This window comes from Chiloscyllium punctatum, chromosome 10, assembly GCF_047496795.1.
Source record: "Chiloscyllium punctatum isolate Juve2018m chromosome 10, sChiPun1.3, whole genome shotgun sequence".
Classification (NCBI taxonomy): domain Eukaryota; kingdom Metazoa; phylum Chordata; class Chondrichthyes; order Orectolobiformes; family Hemiscylliidae; genus Chiloscyllium; species Chiloscyllium punctatum.
Genome location: NC_092748.1, coordinates 29251687 through 29264843, shown reverse-complemented (window position 1 = coordinate 29264843; position 13157 = coordinate 29251687). Strand labels below are relative to the sequence as shown.

The 13157-nt window shown below is 39.8% G+C and overlaps 1 protein-coding gene across 3 annotated transcripts in view; it reads right to left on the bottom strand.

Moving 5' to 3' along the window:
- The window catches only part of vps8 (VPS8 subunit of CORVET complex), a 554976-nt gene that overhangs the window by 21859 nt on the left and 519960 nt on the right, over positions 1 to 13157 (bottom strand). For all 3 annotated transcript variants that reach the window (XM_072578743.1, XM_072578745.1, XM_072578746.1), the window contains one exon: positions 10621 to 10698. In XM_072578743.1, coding sequence (XP_072434844.1) covers positions 10621 to 10698 — 78 coding nt within the window. The remainder of the gene's footprint in view (positions 1 to 10620; positions 10699 to 13157) is intronic.

The window sequence follows — 13157 nt, the reverse complement described above, 5'->3', positions numbered from 1 at the left end:
AACAAAGACCTACAGATGCGGACATCTGAAACGCAAAACAAAAAACCCTCAAATTGCTGGAGAAACTAAGCAGGTCTGGCAGCATTTATGGAGAGAAAACAGAGTTTGCATTGCGAGTCCAGTGACCCTTTTTCAGAGTATTCCCACTGTTAACTGCTCTATTCACAGCATTACGTCAGGGGATTGTGATGCAGTTATTTCTGTGATGTTGTCTCTGTTTCCAAAATTGCTACATTTCACTGTTTTCGTGCAGTATTCCTGAATTAACAAGATTTCTTGTTAGATCCTGAGGAATCTGAGTTTCCAGATGTAATGCACTGGCAGAGAGACACAATTCCATCCAAGAGCCAAGGATGTTGACACATTATAGATACTGTCAGCAATTGCCTGTGTCAATATTGGATGGGGGAAAAAAAAACTAGTGAAAATGAGCGCTTCTGAAGAGAGTTGCATGTGGCAGGAGAGCCACTGAGCTATTCTCAGTACTTCCTGGGAGACCCACTGATGCATGTATCACAGCCTTAGGACATAGAAAAGTACAGCATAAAACAGGCCCTTAGGCCCACGATGTTGTGCCAAGACTTAATCCTAATGTAAAATATAGTAACTTAACCTACGCACCCCTCAACTCACTGCTATCCATGTGCATGTCCAGCATGTCCCCAATGACTTCGCTTCCACCACCACAGCTGGCAACACATTCCATGCATTTACAACTCTCTGCGTAAAGAACCTACCTCTGATGCCTCCTTTATAACTTCCGCCTAATATCTTCAAACTGTGACTTTTCGTATCAGTCAATCCTGCCCTGGGGAAAAGTCTCTGGCTATTGACTCTATCTCTTCATCTCATTATTTTATACATCTCGATCAGGTCTCCTCTCTTCCACCTTCTCTCCAGTGAGAAAGGTCCGAGCTTATTCAACCTTTCTTCATAAGGCAAGTCCCCCAGTCCAGGCAGCATCCTGGTAAACCTTCCTTGCACCCTCTCTAAAGCCTCCATATCTTTCATATAGTAGGGCAACCAGACTGGACACAATATTCCAAGTGTGCTCTCACCAGGGACTTGTAGAGCTGCAGCAAAACCTCGCAACTCTTAAACTCAAAACCCCCGTTAGTGAAAGCCAAAACACCATATGCTTTCTGAACAACCCTATCCACTTGGGTGGCAACTTTGAGGGGTTTATGTATTTGCACACCCAGATCCCTCTGTTCCTCCACACTGCCAAGAATCCTGCCTTTAATCCTATATTCAGCATTCGAGTTCCACCTTCCAAAATGCATCACTTTGCATTTATCCAGGTTGAACTCCATCTGCCATTTCTCTGCCCAGCTCTGCATCCTGTCTATGTTGCACTGCAGCCTGCAGTAGCCCTCTATACCACTGATGACACCTCCGACCTTTGTGTCATCTGCAAATATACTAACGCACCCCTCAACCTCCTCATCCAAGTCATTTATAAAAACTACAAAGAGCAGAGGCCCAAGAACAGAGCCCTGCAGGACCCCACTGAACACTGCCCTCCAGGCAGAATACTTTCCATCCACAACCATTCTCTGCCTTCTGTCAGCCAACCAATTCTGAATCCAGATTGCCAAATCTCCCTGTATCCCATACTTCCTGACTTTATGACTGAGCCTACCATGGGGAACCCATGGGAAAGCCTTCTCACAAGCAGAAACCTTTAAATGCTTTACCCTCCTCTAGCATAAACCTATCCTCCACTGATCTCAGCAGAAAGGACAATGTCAAACAATTTGGGTATAACTCCTTAAATGTAATTATTATACTCCCTGGAACAGCACAGCAATAAAGCAATATTTGGCACTGAACTAGATAAGGAGATATTAGGTCAGATGATCAAATTTTGGTTCAAGAGGGAAGTCTTAAAAAGGAAGAGTGAAACAGAGCAGTGGAGAGAGGCATGAAGGCATTCTGGAGCTCAGACCCAAGTAGCTGAAGGCACGGTCACCTGTTTAGGTGCAACTAAATTCAGGGATATTTAACAGGCAAGAATTGTAGGAGTACTGATATTAGGAGGATTGTAGGGTTGAAGGAGATTAGAGAGGTAGGGATGGGCAAGACTGTGTCAGGAATTGAAAATTAATGTAAGAATTTTATCACTGAGGTGCTGTTTAATTTGGTGATAGTGTTGGTAAGTGAGGAAAGAGTTAACAAGATGAATGGACTTTGACTGGGTAAGGTCATGGGAAGCAGTGTTTTGAATCTCCTTAAGCTTAGAGTGTTGGAGACCAGCCAAGAGTGAATTGGAACAGAAAGGTCTCGAGGCAACAAAGGCTTGAATGAGGGTATCAGTAGCAGATGATCTGCAAGTGTGGTGGAAATGGGTAATGGAGTAGAAGCAGGTGGTCCTGCTGACAAGATCAGAATCCCATCTCGGGGGAGTCACTGAGAGAACATTGTGGGGTTGTAGACAAACTGTGATGGACAGAATTATTGAAAAGGCTTAATTCATTTAAAGTGATAGTGAGGTTCTGATAAAGTGATGCACTGTCAGCTACAGTGGAAGGAAAGTGCTTTGACATTGGTGCTAAATGGGTGTGCCTTTCATGGACAGATTATTTGATTTTAATTTTGGATTGTCTCATTTGTGTCTCCTTCCTATTCAATGCTTACACACAAGGTATGTTTATCCTAATCTTTGCCTTCCAGCGTTAGCTTAGCTTTTGTGTCAATTCATTCACATTTTATTTGTCACTCTGGATCCCAATCTCTCTTTCCCTTTTCTTTGTCACCACACTCTACCTAAGTCCACAGCTTCTATCTGAGCTATTCTCATTACTTCCTGAGAGGGGCCCTGATACAAGTATCACAGCCTTGTCACAGGCAGAAACCTTGAAATGCTTTATTTTACTCTAGCATAAATCTATCCTCAACTAATCTCAGCAGAAAAGGCAATGTCAAACAATCTATGTAATAATATTAGTAATGGGTTCATTGTCTCCTTGAAACGTTCACAGAGGAATCATATTAAAATGGCCATGTAGGGGTTGCCCTTTTCCGGCAGTAACAGGAAGAAATACTCTAATTGGTTTCTGTCACTGATCTGACTACTAATTTGGAACATCTCCTTCAACACATACATTTGAATGCTTTGAAATATTAGAACACTGTCCCAGGCCTCCCACGCAAGTTCATCTATCATTTCAAAAAAGTATTCATTCATGGGATATGGGGGATTCTGGCCCAGAGGGCAGTTGAGTGTTAACCACATTACTGTTGTTCTGGAATCATGTGTAGACCAGACCAGGTTCAGATGGCAGATTTCCTTTCCTAAAAAGCATTAGGAAACAGGGTAAAGGACTATTAATCAATAAGTGAGCCACTTTTATTTCTCTTTTAATCTATTACTATTGATTTTAATTTTTTTGAGTGCTTCATCAGCTCTCCATGGGATGAAAGAAGTAATTGGAGGCTTTCCACTTTTGACTGATCTGTGCATACTGCTAGAGATCTGGGATCATATCTCTTGTTTAGGGTGAAATGTGTCATCCAAGAAGATTAACTCACTCCCTTCCATTTATATACCCAGCAGCTGCTTTAAAAATGATTCACAGATAAATATTATGCAAAATAATTTAGCCATGCAACTGAGAAACTGAAATGCATAAAAATATCTGTCAGAAACTCTTAACACTGACAGGGTCAAGTTGCTGCTAGCTATATATTTAGCTTGGAAGCGCTACGTGAAGTATCATGGCATTGGCTGCATCAATTGTAATAAACCGACATTTGAAAATGTCACGTTTTTTTAAAATCAGATTAATCTGGTTGAGTGCCCTAGCTGCAATGTGAATGCTGTTGTGTTGGAAATATTGTGCAGCACTGTTTGATAATCAGTAAATTGATGGCATCTTATTGGTATAATGGCGTGCACTGCATACACAGGAATAAAGTTAATAACCTGAATTACTGATACAAACTGGTGGCACAGTTGGCTTTTCTTGCAGTCACTTCTCTACTTTTACTGATTTTCCCATGTTAACTACTGTCAGGGCGAACAGCTCAAGTTCCTCATCAACACTGATTCTGTGTTTCACCTGACACCAATGCTCTCGATAACTGACACTCTAAGCTTAAGGAGATCCAAAACAGCTCTCAGCTCTCCCAGAAATGTAAACCTAACTGAGAAGTGGCTATATTTCCCAGTGTTACTCAACATAGCAATGCATTTACAGAATCGTGAAAACATAAGACAGACTGGGGGTCCATTCTGCCTAATATGTTTCTGCTGGGCCTATGGAAAAGCAGTTGTCTCACATCTCTGCAACTTATCTGTAAACCTTTTCAGCTCACTTTCCAACTCTCCTCTTAAGTATTGCTGGAATCAGCTTCTATCACCTTTCCAGAGAAAATTCCCAAACCTGACAACCCTAAGTGAAAACATTATTCATGCCCCCTCAGAACCTTGACCTGAGAATTATAACTCAATGACCTCCCTGTTATTGATCCACTCCTCACAGGGAAATTCTTCTCACCCTACTTTATCAAAGCATCTCAGCTTCTTGAAAATCTCTATATGATTGACTCTTAACTTTCCATGTTACAAGTAGATCAGTCCTAACTCAGGAACACAGCTGAGCCCCTTTGTCAAGGAGGCATCATCTGGACAGATGTCCTGCAGATGGAGATGTCCCAAATACAAACAGCTATGTGTTCACTTAATACTGCCAACTGTCACTGAGTACAGGCAACAGGTAACTGCTTCAAGTCTGCAAATGTTTGCACTTCAGTACAATACCAAACAACTAATATCTGCTTGAACATAGAACATTACAGCGTAATACAGGCCCTTTGGCCCTCGATGTTACGCTGACCTGTGAAACCAATGTGAGGCCCATCTAACCTACGTTATTCTATTCTCATCCTTATGCCTATCCAATGACCATTTAAATGCCTTTAAAGTTGGCGAGTCTACTACTGTTGCAAGCAGTGCATTCCACATCCCTCAACCTTCACTAAAACGAAAACAGCCTCAAGTCCCTCACCCTTTCCTCGTAAGACCTTCTCTCCGTACCAGGCAACATCCCAGTAAATCTCCTCAGAATCCTTTCCAAAGCTTCCACATCCTTTCTATAATGTGGTGACCAGAACTGTACGTAATACTCCAAATGTGGCTGCACCAAAGTTTTATAAAGCTGCAGCATGATCTCATGTTCTGAAACTCAATCCTGCTACCAAGAAAAGCTAACAGACTTAATGCCTTCTTAACAACTCTATCAAACTGGGTGGCAACTTTCAGGGATCGATGTATTTGGGCACCAAGATCTCTCTGCTTACCTACACTACCAAGAATCTTACCATTAGCCCAGTAATTTGCATTCCTGTTACTCCTTACAAAGTGAATCACCTCACAATTTTCCACATTAAACTCCATTTGCCACCTCACAGTCCAGCTTTGCAGCTTATCAATGTCCCTCTGTAACCTCCAACGTCCTTCGTCACTGTCCACAACTCTACTGACCTTAGTGTCATCTGCATATTTACTAACCCATCCTTCTACGCCCTCATCCAGGTCATTTATAAAACTGAAAATCAATAGTGGACCCAAAGCAGATCCTTGCGGTACTCCAGTAGTAACGGAACTCCATCAACCACCACTCTCTGTCTTCTTTCTGATCCAAACCACTAAATCACCCTCAATCCCTGGCCTCCATATTTTGTGAAATAGCCTTATCATGGGGAACCTTATCAAATGTCTTACTGAAATCCATATGCACCACATCAACGATTTTACCCTCATCTACCTGTTTGGTCACATTCTCAAAGAACTCAACAAGGTTTTTGAGGCATGATCTACTCTTCACAAGACTGTGTTGACTATCCCTAATCAACTTATTCTCTTATAACCCTTTCCAACACTTTTCCCACAACCGAATTAAGGCTCATAGGTCTATAATTACCTGGGTTGTCCCTACTCCCCTTCTTGAACAAGGGAACAACGTTTGCTATCCTCCAGTCTTGTGGCACTATTCCTGTAGACAATGATGACATAAAGATCAAAGCCAAAGGCTTGGTAATCTCCTCCCTGGCTTCCCAAAGAATCCTAGGAAAAATCTCATCTGGCCCAGGGGATTTATCTATTTTTTACATGTACCAGAATTGCTAACATCTCCTCCTTTTGCACCTCAATCCCATCTCGTCTAGTAGCCTGTATCTCAGTATTCTCCTTGATTATGCTGTCTTTTTCTATTGTGAATACTGATGAAAAATATTCATTTTGCACACTCCCTATCTTCTCTGACTCCATGTATGACTACCCACTACTATGCTTGATTGGCCCTAATCTTACTTTAGTCATTCTGTTATTCCTGATATATCTATAGAAAACCTTAGGATTTTCCTTGATCCCATTCGCCAACGACTTCTCATGTCCCCTCCTGGCTCTTCTTATCTCTCTCTTTCAGTCTTTCCTGCCTAACTTGTAACTCTCAAGTGCCCTAACTTAGCCATCACATCTCATCCTAACATAAGCCTTCTTCTTCCTCTTGACAAGAGTTTCAATTTCCTTAGTAAACCACGGCTCCCACTCTTGACCACTTCCTCCCTGCCTGACAGGTACATACTTATTAAGAATACGCAGTAGCTGATCCTTGAATAAGCTCCACATTTCAATTGTGCCCATCCCCGTCAGTTTCCTTCTCCATCCTATGCATCCTAAATCTTGCCTAATCACCTATGGCTTTCTGCTATCTTTGCAGTCAAAGGAAGTGCAACTCAGGAGGAAGTAGCAGCATTAGAAAAAGGATATCTAAAATCATATTTACAACTATGGAAGTCATGCTCCAAAGCTTCTGCATGGTTAGTGAAGGCTTGAGCTCAACTTGTGAATGAGATGCATTCAAAGGGAATTTTCCAATAATTCTGGTGACATTGTTCTGGCCACAGCTAAATTAATGAACACAAATAAGTTTGGGCTGTTTAATCTACCTGTACCTGTTTGTTACTAAATGCAATTCTATTTAACTACGAGATGAAGATGTGCATACTCACTGAAGTGAAGACGACACAGGCAAATTTGAACACAGTTTTTGCTAAGTTCCTCAGACTTCTGTTACATGTTGTTGACCACTCTATCAATAGCAAATGCACTTCATTGTTTTCAATCTAAAGCTCCTTTGTTTTTATGTCAGCTTGAAGGTTTACATAATCTCCACTCTTTAATATTTTGTATATTTCTATAAAGGTCTCTCTCAGTTAATTCCTTTCAACGCTGAAAAGACCCAGTATTTCCCTCAAAACTCGATTCTTTCACAATAAGGAGAAAACTTATGTGCTGTGTTCTAAAGAAGCTCTTGTGATCTAAACGTTTCTCTTAATTCTTGGCTATTAGACCTGACTATTTGCAGTACATATTTTTCAACCAAGCAATGAAATCTATTTGTTGATGCTCCAGGCTGATTCAATATACTAAGCACCAAACCTACTGGCACCTGTGCAACCCTTTCGACGTAACCTGGAAAATGCTTATGATATTCATTATTGTTCGGTTAGTTATTAGTATCATTTAGACATTGCCGACCCACTTGGCCCTGTGACGACATGCAACATATAATAGCTGTCACATTCAAATTCCAGCTATTTCATGAAAAAAAACTCCCTAGTTTAGCTATGGAGAACACCGTTGTTAAGTTTTTAAGTGAAAGCAAACTGAATTTAATAATCACTCCTTTGGATTTGACAAGCCATAACGAGGTTTTGTTTTTTTAATTGAATGGTCATTATTTGGATTGATTGGAAAAACATGGAAATCATAGCAGCACATGCTGAGATCAACGCCCTCACCTATCCACAAGAAACTATTATTCCCCAATACTATTAACTTTACAGAACAGTAGAAAAAGATGACGCTATAGACATTTCAATTTACACTTTATTTGATGAATTATATAAATTTTGTTATGCTGTTGCTTGTAGCTATGTTCATCTGTTTTGTGTCATCTTTACACGGCCACTGTGGTGCCCATCATCAAACTATATCTATGTCAACTCCGCTTTTCTGCTGCTGCTGCTCACTTTGCTCTCCAGAAGACATCTCTGAACTTTTCAGTTCTAATCAAATGCCGAAATACCAACATTTTCTCTCAGGATGTCACTTCTTAAAGAGTTCCTATTGCTCTTGCAATTTCTAGGACTTCTTATTTATCTTATATTCTGTGTATGGATGTTTTAATATTCGCATTTCAAAGGCCTCTATTTTATTCTATAGATTGTCCAAGTTTCTTAGGAATATAGTAAATTGGATAAAATGTGGCATCTTACGAGCTTTATCTTTGTGACAAAACACCATTCTGCTTCACAAAAAGAGGGAGTTGACATGTAATTTTAACTTCTGGGTCCACTTCAATTGTTTTAATATATTCCTTCTACTGTTGTTTTCATCTTTAGTTGTTTATACTCAAATCTGTATTCTAAACTACTACATTGATCAATGATATTTTACAAGGCCTCTTCTGATTCTGTGAGTAGTGTGGCTTTGTTAGTGTACTGCCAGTTTGATGGGACCTTCTCTCCAATCTTTATTCCTGAAAGTATATTTCTGAATTCTTTAAATATACAGGAGTTCAAAGTTTAGGGAGAATAAATATCCACTGAAAGAAGCCTCTGCGAACTCCTTTTGCTTTTTTTTAAACTGTGCATCTGCCACCAATGCACTTGAATAAGAATTGATGTGATCAACATCATAATTGTGTGACCATATTACACTGGTGCTGGAACCAGAAATCCAACCCACTCTAGAACTGGAAGCTGTGAACCTGTTGGTGCTGGCCGCTGGCTACTCCCTCTCCCTGCTACTTCACTCTCCATCCAGTGTGCTGCTCCACACCTCCCATCACCACCATCCCTTATCACTATGATCGTAAGACCATGAGACATTGGAGTAGAAGTAGACTATTGAGCCCATCAAGTTTGCTCTGTCATTCAATGAGATCATGGCAGATCTGATAACCCTCAAATCCACCGTCCTGCCTTTTCCCCATATTCTTTGATTCCCTTACTGATCAAAAGCCAGTCTATCCTAGCTTTGATGGGATAGACACTTCCCAACGTTAGGATAAATAGTAAGTCTGTACTTTGTAAAGTGAGATTAGATTCAACAATATAAGTAGCAGGAGTCTCCAAGATCTATAGACAGACAGTGAGTACATTTACTCACTGGCAGTGAGATCTTAGGCACTTTTGCTGAATGTGCTGTCTTTACCCCCTACAGTAGTGGTGACAGCAAACACGGCATTTTTAAGACCATTACCTGTGCTCATCCATTTAGCACTGTTCTGATAGCCAGGGTTACCATTGATTTCCAAACAGGGGCAAAGCAAGTCATGATTTCAGTCCGACCTCAATACTACAGAAAATGCTGGAAGAACTCAGCATGCCTGGCAGGAGGTGTGGAGAAACAAAAAAGCTAACCTTTCAGATCAAGGGCCCCTCTTCAAAACCCCTCTTCTGTTAAAATCTCCATTTCACTGTTCCCAAATTCTGTCAGACCTGCTGAGTATTTTCAGTTTTTATTTCAGGCTTCTAGCACCTACAGTCTTGATCACTTTAACTCTATCCTGCTATTTGGTTGTCACTTATCATCTTGAAAGCTGGAAGCCCTGTACTTGGTTTGGAAAATATCTTGTACAGCTACAATTTTAGGGGTTGGATATGGAGCAAAGACTAGCAGATTAAAACTTTGCTACAAAATCAGTGGCCACAGTGAATAACATCGATGTAATTCACGAGAAACTAATACCATGTTGGTTCCTTTCAAAAAATAGATTAACTGAATAATCACAGAGATTGTATCAAATCCTCTCAGTATTACTGTCTTTTCTGACTTTTACTGACAAACATTCCCAGATAGACAAGATATTAAAGAAGAAAAACAGTGTTTTCATTGTTTAAAACATTGATTTCTATTTGTGATTATTGCTATAGGTGCTGAGATGTTGCTCTACACAGTAAATAGTAACTTCATTGCCCAGTGATTAATAATCACAATGAATGAAGTTTTAATGTTTATAAGGATTAAGAAAAGGAATTGTTTTCAGGTTTTCTGTCATAAGGCTTACAGCACAAAGCTGTTATAATTCAGCACAGCTTGCAATATCTCTCAGACAAGCCTAAGGGTGCATTTGTGAGCAATGACAAAACACGTTGCACTACTTTGATGGGAGATTCACTTCTGAGATTGAGACTGGACCATGTCACAGTAAGCAGGCCATTTCATTACACCTTATTATTAATTGTAACTAACCTAGGGTATTACATGCTAACACTGAGTGCTCAGAAATAGCAAGCAGTTTATTCCTTAGTATGCATATATCACGTCTTAAAAAGCATGTATCAAAGTAATGCAAATCTCATTATTGAAATTACTTTTAAAAGTCAAACATATAAGAGACAATCACAGTCTCGACTTTGGGAATGTATAAAGCAACAAATAGATAGATATCGTGAGATTCTATTGCCTCTTAAAATGCAAGCATTCAGCACAGACTCAGGCCTATTGTGTTGCAACGACATCTCTAATTACTCAGGACCATACTTCCAAGACACAGCACTGTTTGTTTGGGAACTGTTTTATTTTAAGGAAGTGAGATAGCAACATACCCGAGATGGGCCTCTGTAGAGGCGCCGGAGCTGGTCAAAAGCTTGGATCTGCTGTGGTTCCAGTGCTGCCTCTGTTGGCTGTTGCAAAGGAATAAAAGGAACAATATGTAAGAATTATAAAGTACTATATTGAAAGTTGGCAGCAAATGATTACATTCAATAATGTTCATTGATTGCACTAACTTTCCTGTAAAATTAACTATTTTGGAATTACTAAATTATAAATCCAAACAGAAAGCAATTTTTGAGCATTGCTAAGAAGTTGTTGAAACGTTTCACCTTGCACTCATCAGGATGAACGCAAAAATGCCAAATTTAAATTGCTATTCTGTTAAGACCAGTTGCTTCAGGTATACACACAAATCTAATTAATTTTGCTATTATCCATTGGCATTCTCAGTGTCCCTTTCTAACTCAGTACATCATATTATAAGACTTGCAAGAGAGTACAATAATGCTGAAGGACTTTGAGGGGACTGAGAAGTCACATTTCATTGGATTCTGAAATGTACACCACTATTTTGTGAATTTGGTCTAATTCTATTCACTTATACCTGAAACCAACACAAACAACTGAGTGACAAAGGGATGAAGTTGGCCACAAAGATTTAGTAAGTCAAGTCTGCTGTTCATGAGACAGTGCCCACAGCTCATTAGCTGCACTTCGCAGTTATATTTGGAATAATGTTTACTATAAAAATTCACATGAACTTTTGCAGTAAATTGACATATTGCTGGCTTCTTTTGATGTCCAGAAATAACCTCGCTGTTCTGGTCACATCTAGCAATTTATCAAAATGGTTCAATTGAGTTACAGCAGAATAATGAACACATGGGAATGATTTGAACATTGACAATGAATATTAATATGAGTACCAACTTGAGCACAACCTTAAATTGGCTAGTGCTGAACAAAGCATGTTCAATTCAAATGTACGTGCTAGTTCCAATCTGGGTATATACTGTTCGAAGATGGGGAGGTAAATACTGTAACTTGGATTCAAAAGCAAAGAATAACATGCAAAATGGCAGGAGCAACTCATTCTGAGGAGAGAGTCAGGGACTTGATAATGATTTGAAGTTGCTATGTAGCCAAGTAGCCCACTGAGGTATGACCACTTAGTTGAGAGATATAAGCCTAGGAAAAGGTAAACAGCCATAAACTAAACTTGACGAACTGTGCTGAGACAGAGGAAACTAAGGGAGATAAGATATTGATAGGCACATATTATTCCTCTCAGTTAAAATATTCAGTCAGTGTGTGGCAATGAACAAAACAAACATAACAGCATGATGAAACCAAAGTCTTGAGTCAACAAGCAACAACGTGGTAGTTAGTGGACAAAGAAGAGCTATTCCCATTATTTTATGGAATGGCGATTGGGGATTTATGGTTTCGGGAGGAAACATACAAGGGGCCGTGAGGAAAATCTTTTTGGCCATGTCAAATGGTGGATTACCCACAGATTGTTGGAAGTGGAATTGAACAATTATTTCAAAAAGAAATTGGATTGATACTAGTGTGAAGTAAACTTGCAGGGGAATGGGAATAGAATGGGGTAATAGGGCTGACTGGATTACTCTGGAGACTCAGCATGGATTCGATGGGTTGCCTCCGGTGTTGCAATGACTTGAAGAAGAAGTAACTAACGATTTTTAATATGGAGAAGCTTGGTTTGGTGGTTGAGACAGAAAGTCTAGAATCAGATAAGAGAAAATTTTAAATAAAAAAATAAATTTCAAAATAATTAGCAAATCTGGTGGCATCTGTGGAGTATTCTGATGTCAGATCTTTGCCCAGAAAAGTGAACTCCATTTCTGTCTCTGCAGATCTGGCCTGACTTGTTGTGTCATTCGAGTCTTAAACTTCCTGTTTTAATTTCAGATTGCCAGCATCTGCAATATTTTACCTTCGTAAGTGACTGACCCCTGCTGTTTTTGCAGCTGAGACTGGGCTGAGGCAAGTCTGCAAACTCTCCCTTCCCAGATGAGTTGTGACTGGCTGAATTGGCTCTTCTGTTCTTGTAAAAATTCAAACCTTCCTTGCCCCTTTCCTTTTCAAACTCCTATCACTGAAAATCGCAGCTGAGGAAGGGCTACTCTTATTGAAATGCAGCACTTTAAGCCTTGTACAATCACTTCGAACTTACACAGCAAATTATTCAGTTCAGTTCTCACACAATTTTCGGCGTTCAGCTGTCACATATCTGACCTTATGCTGCAAGTTTAAATTCTGTCGAGCATTAATCCTTTATTCTTCAGAGGATGTCAGGACATGGGCTGACTATAAATAATGTTTAACGGATTTGAATAAAAACAAGTATAGCTTGACTCACCTCAAAGCTACAGCAGTTTAAACAATCTTGAATGTAAATTTGATTAAAAAACAGGGAGTAAAATCAGCATTGGATGTGAATACTGAATAGCTGATAGCAAATTGATAATTAGCTGCACCCACAATGAAAAATACAATTTGTATGAACTGTAAAACTACTTCTCCATACATCTTCACCCATGTACGTACATGCATGACAGTT